Source organism: Zonotrichia albicollis, chromosome 4 (assembly GCF_047830755.1).
Source record: "Zonotrichia albicollis isolate bZonAlb1 chromosome 4, bZonAlb1.hap1, whole genome shotgun sequence".
NCBI lineage: Eukaryota > Metazoa > Chordata > Aves > Passeriformes > Passerellidae > Zonotrichia > Zonotrichia albicollis.
In genome coordinates, this window is record NC_133822.1 from 18,685,838 (window position 1) to 18,699,143 (window position 13,306).

The window sequence follows — 13,306 nt, forward strand, 5'->3', positions numbered from 1 at the left end:
GCAGCTCCATCCCAGGACATGAAGGAGCATGATTGTCATAGGTGATTCCTTACCACAAACCACTCCTTCAGCTGTTTATGCTTGAAGGGATAAGCTGGCTTTGTGCTTGTTCAACACTTGCACTGTCACCTTAATTTTCAGCCTCACGCAAGATGCTGCCAGTGAAAATGAGGTTATTTTTGCAAAATGGGTGCATGGGCAAGGCCCAAATAATCTGGGAGTTTTTCCCCACCTGATAATTACTGACATATTTTCAATAGCTTACCATTTTGATTCAGCACTGAACATGCAGCAACATTGTCAGACATTGATCCAAGTCAGAATGTGCAGATTCTGTTGCAGCTGCCATTTTTATTTGTTTTGGGTTCATTCATACATTAAACTCGAGGGAAACTTAGGGATCTGAGGACCCCCTCAAAGTAGTGCTATTCACAAAATGGATCACAGTCACTGAGCTCTTCTGTGATGATGTCTGTCTCTAGTTGTGTCTAAACTTGGGTTTTCCATGGGATGAAAATTACTGTCTGCCACGTAATATATGGCTTTGAAGGTCACTGGGAAATTTTTACTCCAATTCAGAGCTCCAGTAAGGTTAGTGAAACCAGGGGCTTTTTTAAACCTACCAACTGCTTATGGTAAGAGAGCTCAAGCCAAATTCATCCATGGCCTCCAGTGCATTCATGTCTGCTCTGAATTTCGCCTGCTTTGAGCACAGACCCATCAAGGACAAAACCTCTCAGTGCTCCGTGTCTACAGAAATACTCCCTCTTTTCCCTGATGCTTTTTCATGGGAAGGAAGGGCTGTAGCCTGCCAGCTGCAGCCCTTTGGACCAGTTCTGGGTTGATGCTGGGTTGGTAAATGAAGTTTATTGCCAGCTTTCCAAAAGCAATAGCCTTCCTTATCTGGAGGACTGGCTTAACTGGACTGTGGTGTGGGGGATTACATGATAACACAGAGGGGAGAACACACCAGCTCAGTGAAAGTGACACCCATGGCTCTGAGGATGGAGGCTCTGCTGCTCCCCCACTGCACTCTGCCTGTCTCCAGCCAAAGCAGCAGCTCCCTGGGAGCTGGCCAGTGGGGCTGGTGGAGTCCAAGAGTGATAACACTCACGGTGTAGCCAAACTGAAGAGTTTGGCACAGCACTGATGTGTAACAGGAGCTGTCCCTCGCTCTTCTTGGCCTCCTGACCCGCTATCAAACAAATGGAAACTTGTACTTACAATACCAACCATAAGAAAGAGAAAGGAGGGAAAAATCGGTAGCTGGCAGGATCATTTGTTTAGGTTGGAAGAAATGAGCTGTTTAGTGTTTCAGAAAGGGGAAAATTCTCAGCAAAGAAAACAAAGGGAATAAGGACACTGAATCAGGCAATTGTTCTTCTACACAAGTGGTCCCCTTTCCCCCTCATGTTGATGATACAAACCCCAGCCCCTCCACCAGGATCATTGGTTGCTTGAAGGGCCTTGCTGACCAGGGTGCTAACAACCCAAGGTACACAGCTGTAAAGAAGAAAAGCTGCATTTTGGCTAAGCATAAGTAATGCTCAACAGGTATTTTTGAAATGTGAATTTTCCCCTCTAAGGCTGAGGTGAGTCTCAGGCAAACGCTTCAAGGCATTGTTGTTGAAAATTATGATTCTTTGGTTAAAGAAAGAGTGACCTTTGCCTGCCTGATTGGCCAGACAAGGTACAGCAGTTACATCAATCACAGAGCTCAAAAATTCCCTTCCCCTTGCTGCTTATGTCAGGTCAGTCCCTTGCACGCAGTTCCACCCACCCCAGGGGTAGATCAAACAACAGAATGAAGATGAGTTAAAATTCTATTCACAAACCCACATGTGCCAATCTAAGCCCTGAGACAAACGTGTGTTCAGCCAGGAATCCAGGCAGAGACACTGTACTTTTACAGAGTCATTTGGGAGCCACAGGGAGGGCTAAACACAAGGCAGTAAGTGTTTTGGCAAAACAGCTCCTTGTGGGGAGGATGCTCTTGGCTGTTTCTCTCCTTCCTGTCTAACAGGCACTGTTTGCTGGATGGCAGGGAGGGAACTGCAGGGAGCACATCCCCAGCAACAGGAATCCAGTCCAGAGCTAGGATCCTCTGGAGGTTAGAAAAGGATGTGGGAATAGAGATAATGACCATTAGTTAATTAGACTTTTTTCCTCTCTTTTGGTGTCTGATATTTCCAGCTACCTTGGAGTGTCTTTTGACTAAGCAGAGGTTGCTTTACCTGAGAAAAGAGGTTGCTGAGAGGGACTCAAACCTTTTCCTACCATGCAGGTAGCACAGTGCCATCTTGGCTGGGCTATGCTGCAGCTGGAAATGATGTCTGAGAAAGATCTACCCTGGGCCCTTCACCAGCCTTTTCCTTGGCCATTACACTGATTCTAGTATGTACTCCTTCAGAATACTAAATAATGCAGTTTTGATGCTGGGGGTTCTTTACCTGGTGGCATTTTACTCCCTAAAGCATGGTTTTCTTTTTAGACACATTGTTCAGTTTGTTCAAAAGAGTGCTGAATGAGCTCTGCTGTTTAGGGCTGCCTGAGATACAGCACTTCCTAAATGAATTGTCAGTCCAGACCCTTCAGGGCTTAGGCTGGAAACATCAGTGAGAAGAGAAAACTTCTTGAGCTACTGAGAAAAGAGGCACCAAAAGAACCCTGCTGATTTGCCATACTAAGGGAAAAGCAGGGAATGTAGCTGTCCTCGTCCTACAGAGATTGGAGGGACTTCCAGCACGGGTTCTTCTGGTGATACCACATCCAGGCAGTGGGATGAAAACATCCAGGGCTGCTGGATTTGCTGCCCCATTTCTGAAAGGGGCAGCTGTGTCTGGAGGGTCTTTTCTCACTTTTTACTCTCCAGAGATGAAGAGAGTGTTCCAGATGAGGCGGCAGATTTGTGATCTGTCCCCCACATCATCTGTTCTGGGGGCACAGTTACCTTTTCTAGGGAATGAAAACCCCCAGCTAATGGAAGCTGAACTTTTATTTCCCTCACTGCTGCAGCCTTATCATACACAGGACTTTAATCCCACACATCACTTAAGAAATATCACCATTAAAGATCAGAGTACACATCACTTAAGAACTATCAGCATTAGAGATCTGAGTACATGTTTTGAGATAAGATTGGTTCGTGATATTATTACTGACTATGTAATTATGGAAATGAGAAAATAATCCCCTGGGGCTTTGTTGTAATGACTTCTGAGCATCTTGCATCATCACAGGCAGACAGCAGACTTCAGGATGTCATGCATTATTAGAAGGAATGTGGAAAATCTTGTTTGGGTTGGTGTCGATGTCTCTGGTAAGAGAGGACACCGTGTATCTTCCACAGTGAAACTGGATCAGGTAGAAAGCCATGTGATCTTTTGGAAAAAAGGAATCTCATCTTTACTTGATCTACACTCTTGTCTTTTGATGCACTGGTGAACTGCACTGCTGACAGCTGCCCCTGCTGATCCTGTGGCCTTGGGAGACCTTGGCTGCCTGGGCTGTGCCTCTGTTCTGGGTCCAAAGGCAAAATGGGACCAGTGCAGACGTGGCTGCAGTGCTGACAACCTCATGGGCTGTAGAACATTGTCACTGTTTTACTGTCACAGAGGAGGGGCTGTAGGAGTGACCTTGTGAGTGCTCCCTGCTCAGCAGCTGCACTCCCATCCAGCAGGAATGAGTGGGGTGAACACCAGTGAACCAGAGTCAGTACAAATGGAGATAAAAACACACACATGGATTTCCCCTGGGAATGCTTTCTGTATTTTGCCTTGTGTTGGAGCCACTGCCAAGGGGGAATGCATGGTAGCACGTGTGTTTTTACATGGGGGAACAAGCAGGACCCTGGGGCTCCTGACCAGCCAGCCTCACCTCAGTGCCCAGTAAGATCATGGGACAGATCCTTCTAGAAGTTCTGTTGAATTGTATGGAAGACAAGGAGGAGATTAATGAGCCTGAACACGACTTCAGCAAGCGCAGTCATGCCTGACTAATCCACTTACCTTCCACAGCAGTGACAACTGAGATCAACTACCTGCACTTCTTCAAGGCCTTTGGTAGATTCCCCCTTGCCATTGCTAGTTCAGAATTGGAGAAATATGGATGGACAAGGAATTGTCTGGATGGAGTTTCAGTTTACAGATCAATGTCAAAATGGAAACCAGCAATGAGGGACTTGCCTCAATGCTCTGTACTGGGAAAAAAACTACTTAATATCTTCCTCAGTGCCCCCTCAGCAGGTTTGTAGGTGACAACAAGCTGAGCCAGGCATGGATGGGCTTGAGGGAGCTGATACTATCCAGAGGAACCTGGACAGGCCTGAGAAGTGGGACCATGAGAACCACATCCAGTTCAACAAGGCCAAGTGCAAATGCATTAATATACAGTTTGTATGCCTTACCAAACCATCTTTGCTCAGTGGAAAGGTCAGAAAGTGTCACCACGTGGCCACATCAGTGCTAATTCTGTGTATTTTTCCCCCTGGGCAATCAGAAAGATTTTGCTGGATGGCAAATGGACTTTTGTATTAGGTGTGGGTGTGGAGATTTTCTTAAGTTTGGCTAAGCTATGTTGCTTGAATTTTTTTACCATTAATCTCTTCATATGGTGTGAAAATGGGTGTCTCCCACCAGGCTCCTTCCTTCCTCCTGCAATTTGCTCAAGCCACATCCTCACCTCTCCATTCTGGCAATGGGGAGTGTCCTGGTCACAGGTCCTGCCACGCTGTGGTGTCACAGTGCCAGCTGTAAAGTGGATGTATGGCCAGCACTGCTGGGTTTTCAAACCTGTGAAGGTTCAAGCACTGGCCTCACTCAAGACTTTCTGGGGAAACCCTGGCTTGAGTTTAAAACAGACACATGTTGACACACACATGCGTACAGACAGTCTGGCACACATTCTGTTTTTCTGGAGGGACCACTGCGTGCCTCTTTATCTTCTCCTCCCACCCACTCATCCCTTCTGACACTCACCATAGCTGTGACCACTTGTGTTCTATTCAGCTGGATTTTCCAGGCACTTCAGAGTAGTAGGTGTTGCTATATATATAGTGCCTAAACACTTCTGTTGAGGCTGAAGAGTAAGTAAAACACTGTTGCATTACTTGGTCCACCAAGTGATCAGGATATCCCTCACACAAATATCTGCAGTGTTGCAGAAGGAAATGTCACCTCGTGTTGGCCACAGCTGTCCCTGAGCTCTTCTGCTGAAAGCTGCACTGCTCCCCTTAAGAATCGCTGTGGCAAAAGGATCTCCAATCAGATTTATTTTCTTTTACCTGTGGCTGATGAAACAGTGTTAACCCTAATTTGCTGTCCAGTTGCCCATTTAGGCTGGCCACAGTCAGGGAGGTTTTATGAAGGAATATTGCAGAAGCTCATGACCCTGACTGAAACCAGGAGCAGCTCAATGCTCTGGCAATGATTATTTACTGTTTTTCCCATGTTACATGCTGTATTTGGTCATGTTCAGTAACTCTGCAGTAATCAGACAAGATGGAATGGCGGCTTGTCAGCTGATTTAATTAAAACCACATTGTTTCTTTTTTTTTTTTTCTTTTTTATTGCCTCTCACACATCATTAATATTCTGTCTAAGACGCGCCTGCAATCTAAAGATTGGAATCAGTCTCATTGTGCTCTTTCCAAGCTTGAATTCCCAGACACACAAACCTGGGAAAGAGTTTTAAAGGGACAGGTAATAGTTAGAAACTAATTTGATTACATTGAAATGGACCACTCATTTGTCCAAATAAATGCTTATTAAGGGACCAGTCTTTCAGGTTGCTTGTAAATGCAATGCAGTCTTGGCTTTCACGGATATGAGTGGGAATAGAATATATTTAGGATTTCCCAGGAATCAGGTCTTTGCTCTGCAGTCTTCTGCTCATTCAAATTGTTGGTTATGCAAATATATTAAAAAGACTCGACTAAGTAACACTGCACCCATTTTAGCCTGGTTTATTATTTAGGTTTTTAGCAGCAGTGCTGTTATTGCCCATTTTCTGAAGTGCCAGGTAAGATCCATTTCATGGTGACAGTGTTAAAAGGAAAGTCCCCAGTCAGACCATTCCCTCTGGGACTCTCTGGCAGTGGCACTCCCAAGGTCAGAGACTTTCTGGGACTGAAGGCCCTTCCTTGGCCTGGCTCCCCTCACTCCCCCCTCACATCACACCAGCTTTGCCATGGCAGAGGTGGCAGAGTCCCACGTGTCTCATTCCATGAAACCACTTGTTCCTGGGGCAGTGACACCGAAACTCCCCAAGCTGCTGCCTCCAAGGAGAGACCCCAGCAAAGGAATCCTGGGATTTTATCCCATCACAGTCTCCCCATGGCCAGTCCCCATCTCCATGTCTATCCACCTTGCTACCATCACTTGTTTCCATCTCCCTTGTTGTCCAAGGTTTGGCAATTCCCAGCTGCTGCTGTGTCTCAGTGTCTATTCACCTGGCTGGCTGTCACCTGCCTTTGTGCCCTTTGTCACCCCAAAGGTCAGCAGTTCATCCTCTTGTCCTGGGCTCCACCCAGAGCTCAGGCTGTACTTCACTCTGCATTTAAACCTGCATCTCAGCCTGCATTTCCATCTGCAGCTTGCCAGCCCAGCTACCTGCACCAGGGGTGTTCCTAAACAACAGCACGTCAGCCAGCACGTGCACTCGATTTACAGCCAGATTACAAGGCAAAAAATAAATCTAGCATTGAAAATTATACACAGCAGTTTATTTAAACAGCCATTAGCTTTCATCAACAGTGTGTGCATTTCTGTTTTCTTTAAGGAGCCCTGCCACTCTCAATCACAGCTGCAGCCCTCCTGCAGCACCCTGCTACTCCATGTCTTTAACCCAGCTTCACAGATAGCTCATAGCCAATTAACATACAGGTTCCTTATGTTAAAATTAAGGCAACTGGAGTCAACAACCTCTGCTGAATGAAGGTAAAAGCTTGAGAACATTTTGCATAACAGTCATCAGAGTAGCTGATAACTATTACAGTGTTCTGGTGAAGTAAGCCTACGCAGATCCTATCTCTCCTGCCTGTCTGTTCCAACATGCATCTCATCTCACTGGCAGCCCTTTGCTTTAATTAGCTGAAGTCTCTGCTTCAGCCTTTCATATGTCAACCAGCCTGTGTACACTTCCATATTTTTAATCAGTAGCCTGTTGTCTTTACTTTGTCATTCGCACCAGCATATAAATCTGCCCTTCTTATGATCCTCACTGCTTGGTAGAAGTCAAAACATGCTGTTTAATTTTCCTGTTCACTGATTTCCATTTGTTTCATGTTCAAATGCTGGCTCCTTTCCCCCTTTGGGGCATGCTGTGAGCATTAAACTTAGTGATTAAATGCCAAAAGAACAGTTCTTTTCCCCTTCCGTGCCCACAAATGGGTCATCCTAACCCTGGCTGGGATGCTTCCCTTGACAGTGTGCCCTGTGCCTGTGTGCTCAGCCCAAGTGGGGCTGGGGGATGGGAGCTCGGCTGCTGCTGGCTGCCAGAGTTCAGCTAAAATAAAATAAAACAGGTGCAGAACTTATGTGCTCTCCTAAGGTCGTGGCTGGCTTCTTGCTGTTTCTTCTTTTTTTAAAATTTTTTTCTGGTTTTTTTTTTTCCCTCATTGATCTACTAGTGCAGATTTTTCATTTATTTCATTTATATTTCATTTCACCCATGACACAGATGAGGACACCAAGAGTGAGAGATACCCAGACATGGAAGAGCAGGAGGGTCACGTTGGCTGTCCCCCGGCTTTCACATTTCCTGGGTCACTGGGGGGACTCTGTGGGTGTCTGTGGGTGTCTGACAGGTGGGGTGGCTGCCCCTGGCATCTGTGCCTGATCCCCCAGCTGAGCCTGGAGGGTGCTCAGGATGTCATCCAGCTTCTGGTCCATCTGCATGACCTGTTAGGGAATCAGAGAGCAGAAGAGCTGTCAGATGGTTGCAAATGCTGCTGGTGAGAGGCATTCCGAGGCCAAAAGCAAGGGAAAAGCCTGGCAGGGAGCATGGGCATCTGAGAGCCACCCACTCCCTGAGTTTTGTCCAGCCTGCTGCTCTGGAGCAGATGACACTGCAAAGTCACAGGGACAATGGCAGCAGAAGGACAGGACATTGCTGGCCCGAGGACTCAATTCAAACATTTTGTCTCTCAGCCTTTTCCCAGGGCTGGTGATGATGCATGCTGCAAACATCTGCCCTGAAACTCTCCTTCACTCTTCAGCTTATTGTGAATGTTTTTTTCCCAGTACCTCTCCCAGCCCTCACCACCCTTGCTTGTGGGACATCATGCTTTCCATGCCTGTCCTGGGAAATGGAACAGCCTCCCCTCCCTTCCCACTGTAAATAGATGCCTCGGTGATACATGTTACAGTCAGAGATCCCACCAGATATGGTGTTTATTCCCATGCACTTTTAGGAGGATAGCCTACTAAAAACCTCATATTGACACCAATGGCTTCATTAAAAAAAAGGAGCAGCCATTCTATAGGAAGGCATGCTAATTCCTTCTCTCATTTCTTTGCTTTCTAGCTGAAATTTCACAGCTTTAGTCCCTAGTAGAGGAGTCCTTCCTAATTGTTATTATTATATCATTATCATTAAGCAGGGAAAGGCAAATATGATTTTTTAAAGGGAAGCTGCACTCATGCTTCCTAGTATTTTGAAACTTCTGATCTTTTTTTAGGAGCACATAGCTGGTATTATCCCCTTGTGCTGGTAGGGCTTTCCTTCACTGCAAATGGCTCCCACTCACCTCAGCATCGCCCAGTGGGACAGGCTGGGGGCTGGGGGCTGCCTGACTTTGCTCCAAAGGCAGAACTATGGCCAGCATCGTGTAATCAGCTGGGATCACTTCTAATGATGCTTGAACACAGTGCAGCTTTGTGTTATAGATGAGCCCAAGAAAAAGGAGCATTTTGAAGAACATTGAATGGTTCACTTTACAGTTATCTGCTGTGAAACTGTGAGCCTCTGCAAACTGTGATCTGTCCCAGTGGGTCTAATAAACTTTGATAGCAAACCTTTTAGAGTGATATCAGATCTAAACTGAGCTTTCATTAAAAAGGGAGGCAGAGAGAATGAGAGGGAGAGAGAACGATTCCAGCCTTTTTCTGAGCAAAGATAACTTTGGAAATGGCCATTGGCAGCGTGGACTGAAAGCTTAGCAGGCTGAGATTGCTTTAAAAGCCAAGGCAAGGAAAATCACCTTATCCACTTTTGCCTCTTCTGTCTTTTCTCACTCCAAGTGTTGGCTCCCCTGTGGGCCCCTCAAACCTCAAGGTACCAGGAGCTTATTCAAGTTTTATCTCTTTGGTTACCACTATTGTCTCCTAAATACAACCTGCTGGGGAAAGAAGGAGTAGAGAATCTCTGCTACATCCTAGAGGGAGAGATGTGCTTGTCTCTCTTCCATTTCTATATTTACAACTGCTAGCTTCTGGTAAGAAAAGCCCTTCTCCCTGCCTCTGTTTAGGTGTGTGGGTTATCTGAGGCAGTGTTTACAAGCAAGAAGGGAGTGTTTAGTACGTGGCTTGGACAGCAGAGCCCTTCACTACAATTTCTGCTTTCCAGGTGCATGCCCAGCACTGCCTGAGCCATCAATCACTGACAAAAGCACTGTCATTGCTCTGTCTCAGGCACAACAGCCCCAAATTCTGCTCAGCACTGACTTGGCTGACAGTCTGAAAGTCACTAGTGGTTTAAGGGTTAAGCAGCATGGAATTAATTTGAAAACCACAGCCTTTATTTTCTCCTCCATTCTTGAAAAGCCTGTTTGGCTGATGCTGGTAATGACTCAACAGAATCTTTCTTAAGCAGAAATGTTGCTGCAGAGCAGAAACCAAAGCAGAACTAATGTATTGCAATAGGGTACAAAGAAGTGTAAGCAGGGAAATGGGATCAGGCAGATGAAAGCTCTTTTGGGGCTTTCTTTTGTGAGGCTTTGTTGATTTTGATCTGCACGCTTTATCTTAGATAAGCTATGCCTGCATATTCCATATCATTTAAACTCTGCTGGATTTCACTGTATTTTGCCAGCTCAGTGAAAGAATGTGACAGGGAATAATTCTGTGCACTCTTTTTTTTTCCAGGAGAAGAGGAGGGTGGAGAATATTTATTTGTAGGGATGGAAATCCTTACACAGGGGAGTAGATGACACCACATTTCTGTCACACCTTCCACATGAGGATCGGCAAACATTTCCTGAACGCCTGCAAACAAAACTGCACAGTTCTCCTGTGTCAATCCTACACAGGAGGGTTTTCATGATAATTTTTGAGATTAGAAGCAGAAATTAAGTGCAAAAATTAAGTGGCCCGTAGGAGGATGTACTCAGCACCTTGTGGAATTGGAGGCTTTTAAAGAAGGGCCTGATTTGGAGGCTGCTTAACTCTGACCAGGGAGTGGCCAAAGAAGAGCTGTGGACACTTGGCCCGAGGTCAGTAGGATGACTTGCAGGGTTAGAGGAATTTTCACTGGGTGAAGGTTGTTTCCACAGGAGGGTCCTGGTTTCAGGTTTCTCCAAATCCACCTCACAGCTCTGACTTTCCCTAAGCCCAAACAGAAGTTGCCTGTTTTGAGCAACACCCCCAGGCGAGCGCTGGGAAAGGGTTAAACAGAGCAACGTGTGTTTTTCAGATAAGTAAAGTGAGAAGCCATCCAGAGCTGGCTGCAGAGTTTCCAGAGAGATGTGATATGGCCCTCCCTGGCTCAGTGGAGACAGGTGAGCTTGGCAGCTGTCCATGGGCAAATGGCAACAAAACTCCCCTTCTCCCACCTCACAATAGCGCTCTGGAGATGAGCTATAAAATTGTTAAAACGCTTTTGTACCCTTTCAACTGCCCTGTAGAAAGGAGGCTTGCAAAAGCAGTTTAAGAATATTGCACTGTTGTTATTGGGACTGTGAGGTGAGCTGGAGGAGTGTTGAAATGTGTTATTTATTCTAACATCCCCCCGTGAAAGGGGGCTGGACTCCATGGTGACATGCAGGGCTGTTGGAAAAAAAAGCAAAAAAAGCAAAAAGGCACAGCAAGCCACAAAGTCAGTCAAACCATGGTGCTCAAGGTGTCCCTCCCCTTCACCTTTAGCACCCGATTGGCTTTCAACATCCATGGGCTGTTTCAGGATACTTTGAGCCTCTGTTTGTGAGAGCTGGTGATGCTTAAATACATCGTTTTACCTCAGGTGACTCCTGCTGCAAAAAAGGCTTGTGGAGAAAGACCCCTGGCATGGCAACAGGACAGATGAAGAGGGCTGGGTCATAATGGGGGTTTGCCACATGCCAGACAGATTCCCAGCTCCCATGAGAGCTTTTTATTCTGCCATATTTTGCACACACAGGCCATAAACAAAATGCTTGTGTGGAAAACAGTTGGAGTAGCCACATGGTCTCCCCCAGTTCCTCTCACTTCAGGCCAGGAAAATCCCTCCCCCTGTTGGTTTGCTGACACCCCTAGGTTTTGTCTATCTTTTTAATATGATTTATGGAGGCTGGGAAAGCCAGTAGCAGTTATGTGCACAACACACTGGCTTGAACTATTTCCAGAGAGGCAGCAGAAGGGGAAGATGGTCTGCTGGAGCACTGGAGTCAATCTGCAAACCCACAAACGCACTCACATGTTGCTAAGGCAGTGAAGCTTTGCACGAAACGCTTAACCCCACAGATTACATAAATTTGCTGTCACCTCCTGGAGGCTCTGCTCTCTGCCTCCAAAGCACCAGAGTCCTGAGCTCAGCCCACTGAACACCCCTTGTCTAGCAGTGGAGAACTCTGTGCTCTCCAACTCTCTACTCTTGGCTTTACCAATACATTTCCTCTGTTTCCAGCCCTTGCTGCAGCTCCTGCTCCTGAGGTAGCTCCAATGAACCAGGATCCATTCTCTGACTGGATCCATTCTCTGACTTAAACACAGCTGCCTGGAAGGTTTTAACACCAACTGCTTGGAAAAGAGTAGTTTGATAGGTAGGATTTATTTTGTATGGACAGAAGCGTGCTTATGAACCTTAGTCTGCCATGAGCTGTTTCTACCTGTGGGTATGTGATTCTGATACTCCCTGCTTGTTATTTGTGGTAGTCACCTAATGCCAGTTTGGTATTAGTGCAGTAAAATCAGATGTGATTTAGCTGAACTGGTGCAATCCATTTTATGGATGCTTCCATTTCTGACTCATGTGACATATTGATTTAGCTGAAGCTCGTTATCCAGAAATTTGTACCATTTTCACATATTGACCAGATCTGTCACATGATCCTTCTTCTCATTCCAGATGGTGGATTGATTTGATTAGATCCTGTGTTTAGTTTTATATGCACATCTGGTCTTGTAGCTTCTCTCTGCCTACAGTTACACCCAATTATTCAAACTAATTGCCTATTGTACACTTCGAAGCCTGAATTGTTTGTTTTAGGAATTGCTTTATTTTTTAGCATGTGGATTTATTGCTGCCCAGAGACTGCTGGTTCTGGGAAGGGACATCTTTTGTCTACAGAACTGCCTGCAAAACTGCCTCCCTCCCACCTTGCTTGTCCTGTTAGATATTGCACTGAGGTGGAATGCTGAATCCACTGAAACATTTTTCCCTTTCAGCAAGGCCAGACAATGTCAGTGTTGACACAACCTGCTGGTAGCTGTGAGGAAGCCAATGGCCACAGCAGGCACAGAGATGAGGATTAGCCTGGGGAGATTTCTCTTGTGCAAGGTGTGGCTCTGGAGCAAACTCTGCTCCAGCCAAGTGCTTATGGATGTGCTTGAAGCATGTGAAGAGTCTTCCTGAGTTCACCAAATATTTAAGTGCTTTGCTGGAATGGAGCCAGAATGGTCAACAGTTTGTAGGTTTATACCTTTAGGATAAGCTTTTGGAGTCTCCTAAGTACTCAAACACTCATATGCCCAGAGATATATCTACACCACCATTTCTCAGGTCTCTGGGGAGTAATAATTGTCATTTATCATGACATCCTGCTGGAAAAAACCTTTCATACTAGCGGAGAACTAGCAGCTTGTGTCTCTGAAACAACAGGAGGGCTTTGATGAGCAGGATCCCATGAACAGGATCCCATTATCTGGCTGGTTTTGGGATGAGTTGTGACGGGGTTGGAATTGGCGTCAATTCTGCAATGATGCTGTAGGAAAAAAATCAGCACTGCCAGGTGGGACAGACACAGGGAAACACTTCACAGTGGGACATCAGTGTCCTGTAGCCAAGTGCCAGCAGCACCTGGCCCAGCTCTGAGCTGTGCTGCCTTGCTGGGCTATGCAAACAGCACAGAAACATCAGCTCCACACCAGGAGCCCTTGCAGCAACCTCAAAGGTC

General features: G+C 46.1%; 1 protein-coding gene across 1 annotated transcript in view; it reads right to left on the reverse strand.

The window, feature by feature from the left end:
• Window positions 1–5,578: 5,578 nt before the first annotated feature.
• LOC102070633 (potassium voltage-gated channel subfamily KQT member 1) overlaps window positions 5,579–13,306 on the reverse strand; it is a 402,199-nt gene continuing 394,471 nt past the window's right edge. The window contains exon 16 of the mRNA XM_074539001.1: window positions 5,579–7,898. Coding sequence (XP_074395102.1) covers window positions 7,764–7,898 — 135 coding nt within the window. The 3' untranslated portion in view covers window positions 5,579–7,763. The remainder of the gene's footprint in view (window positions 7,899–13,306) is intronic.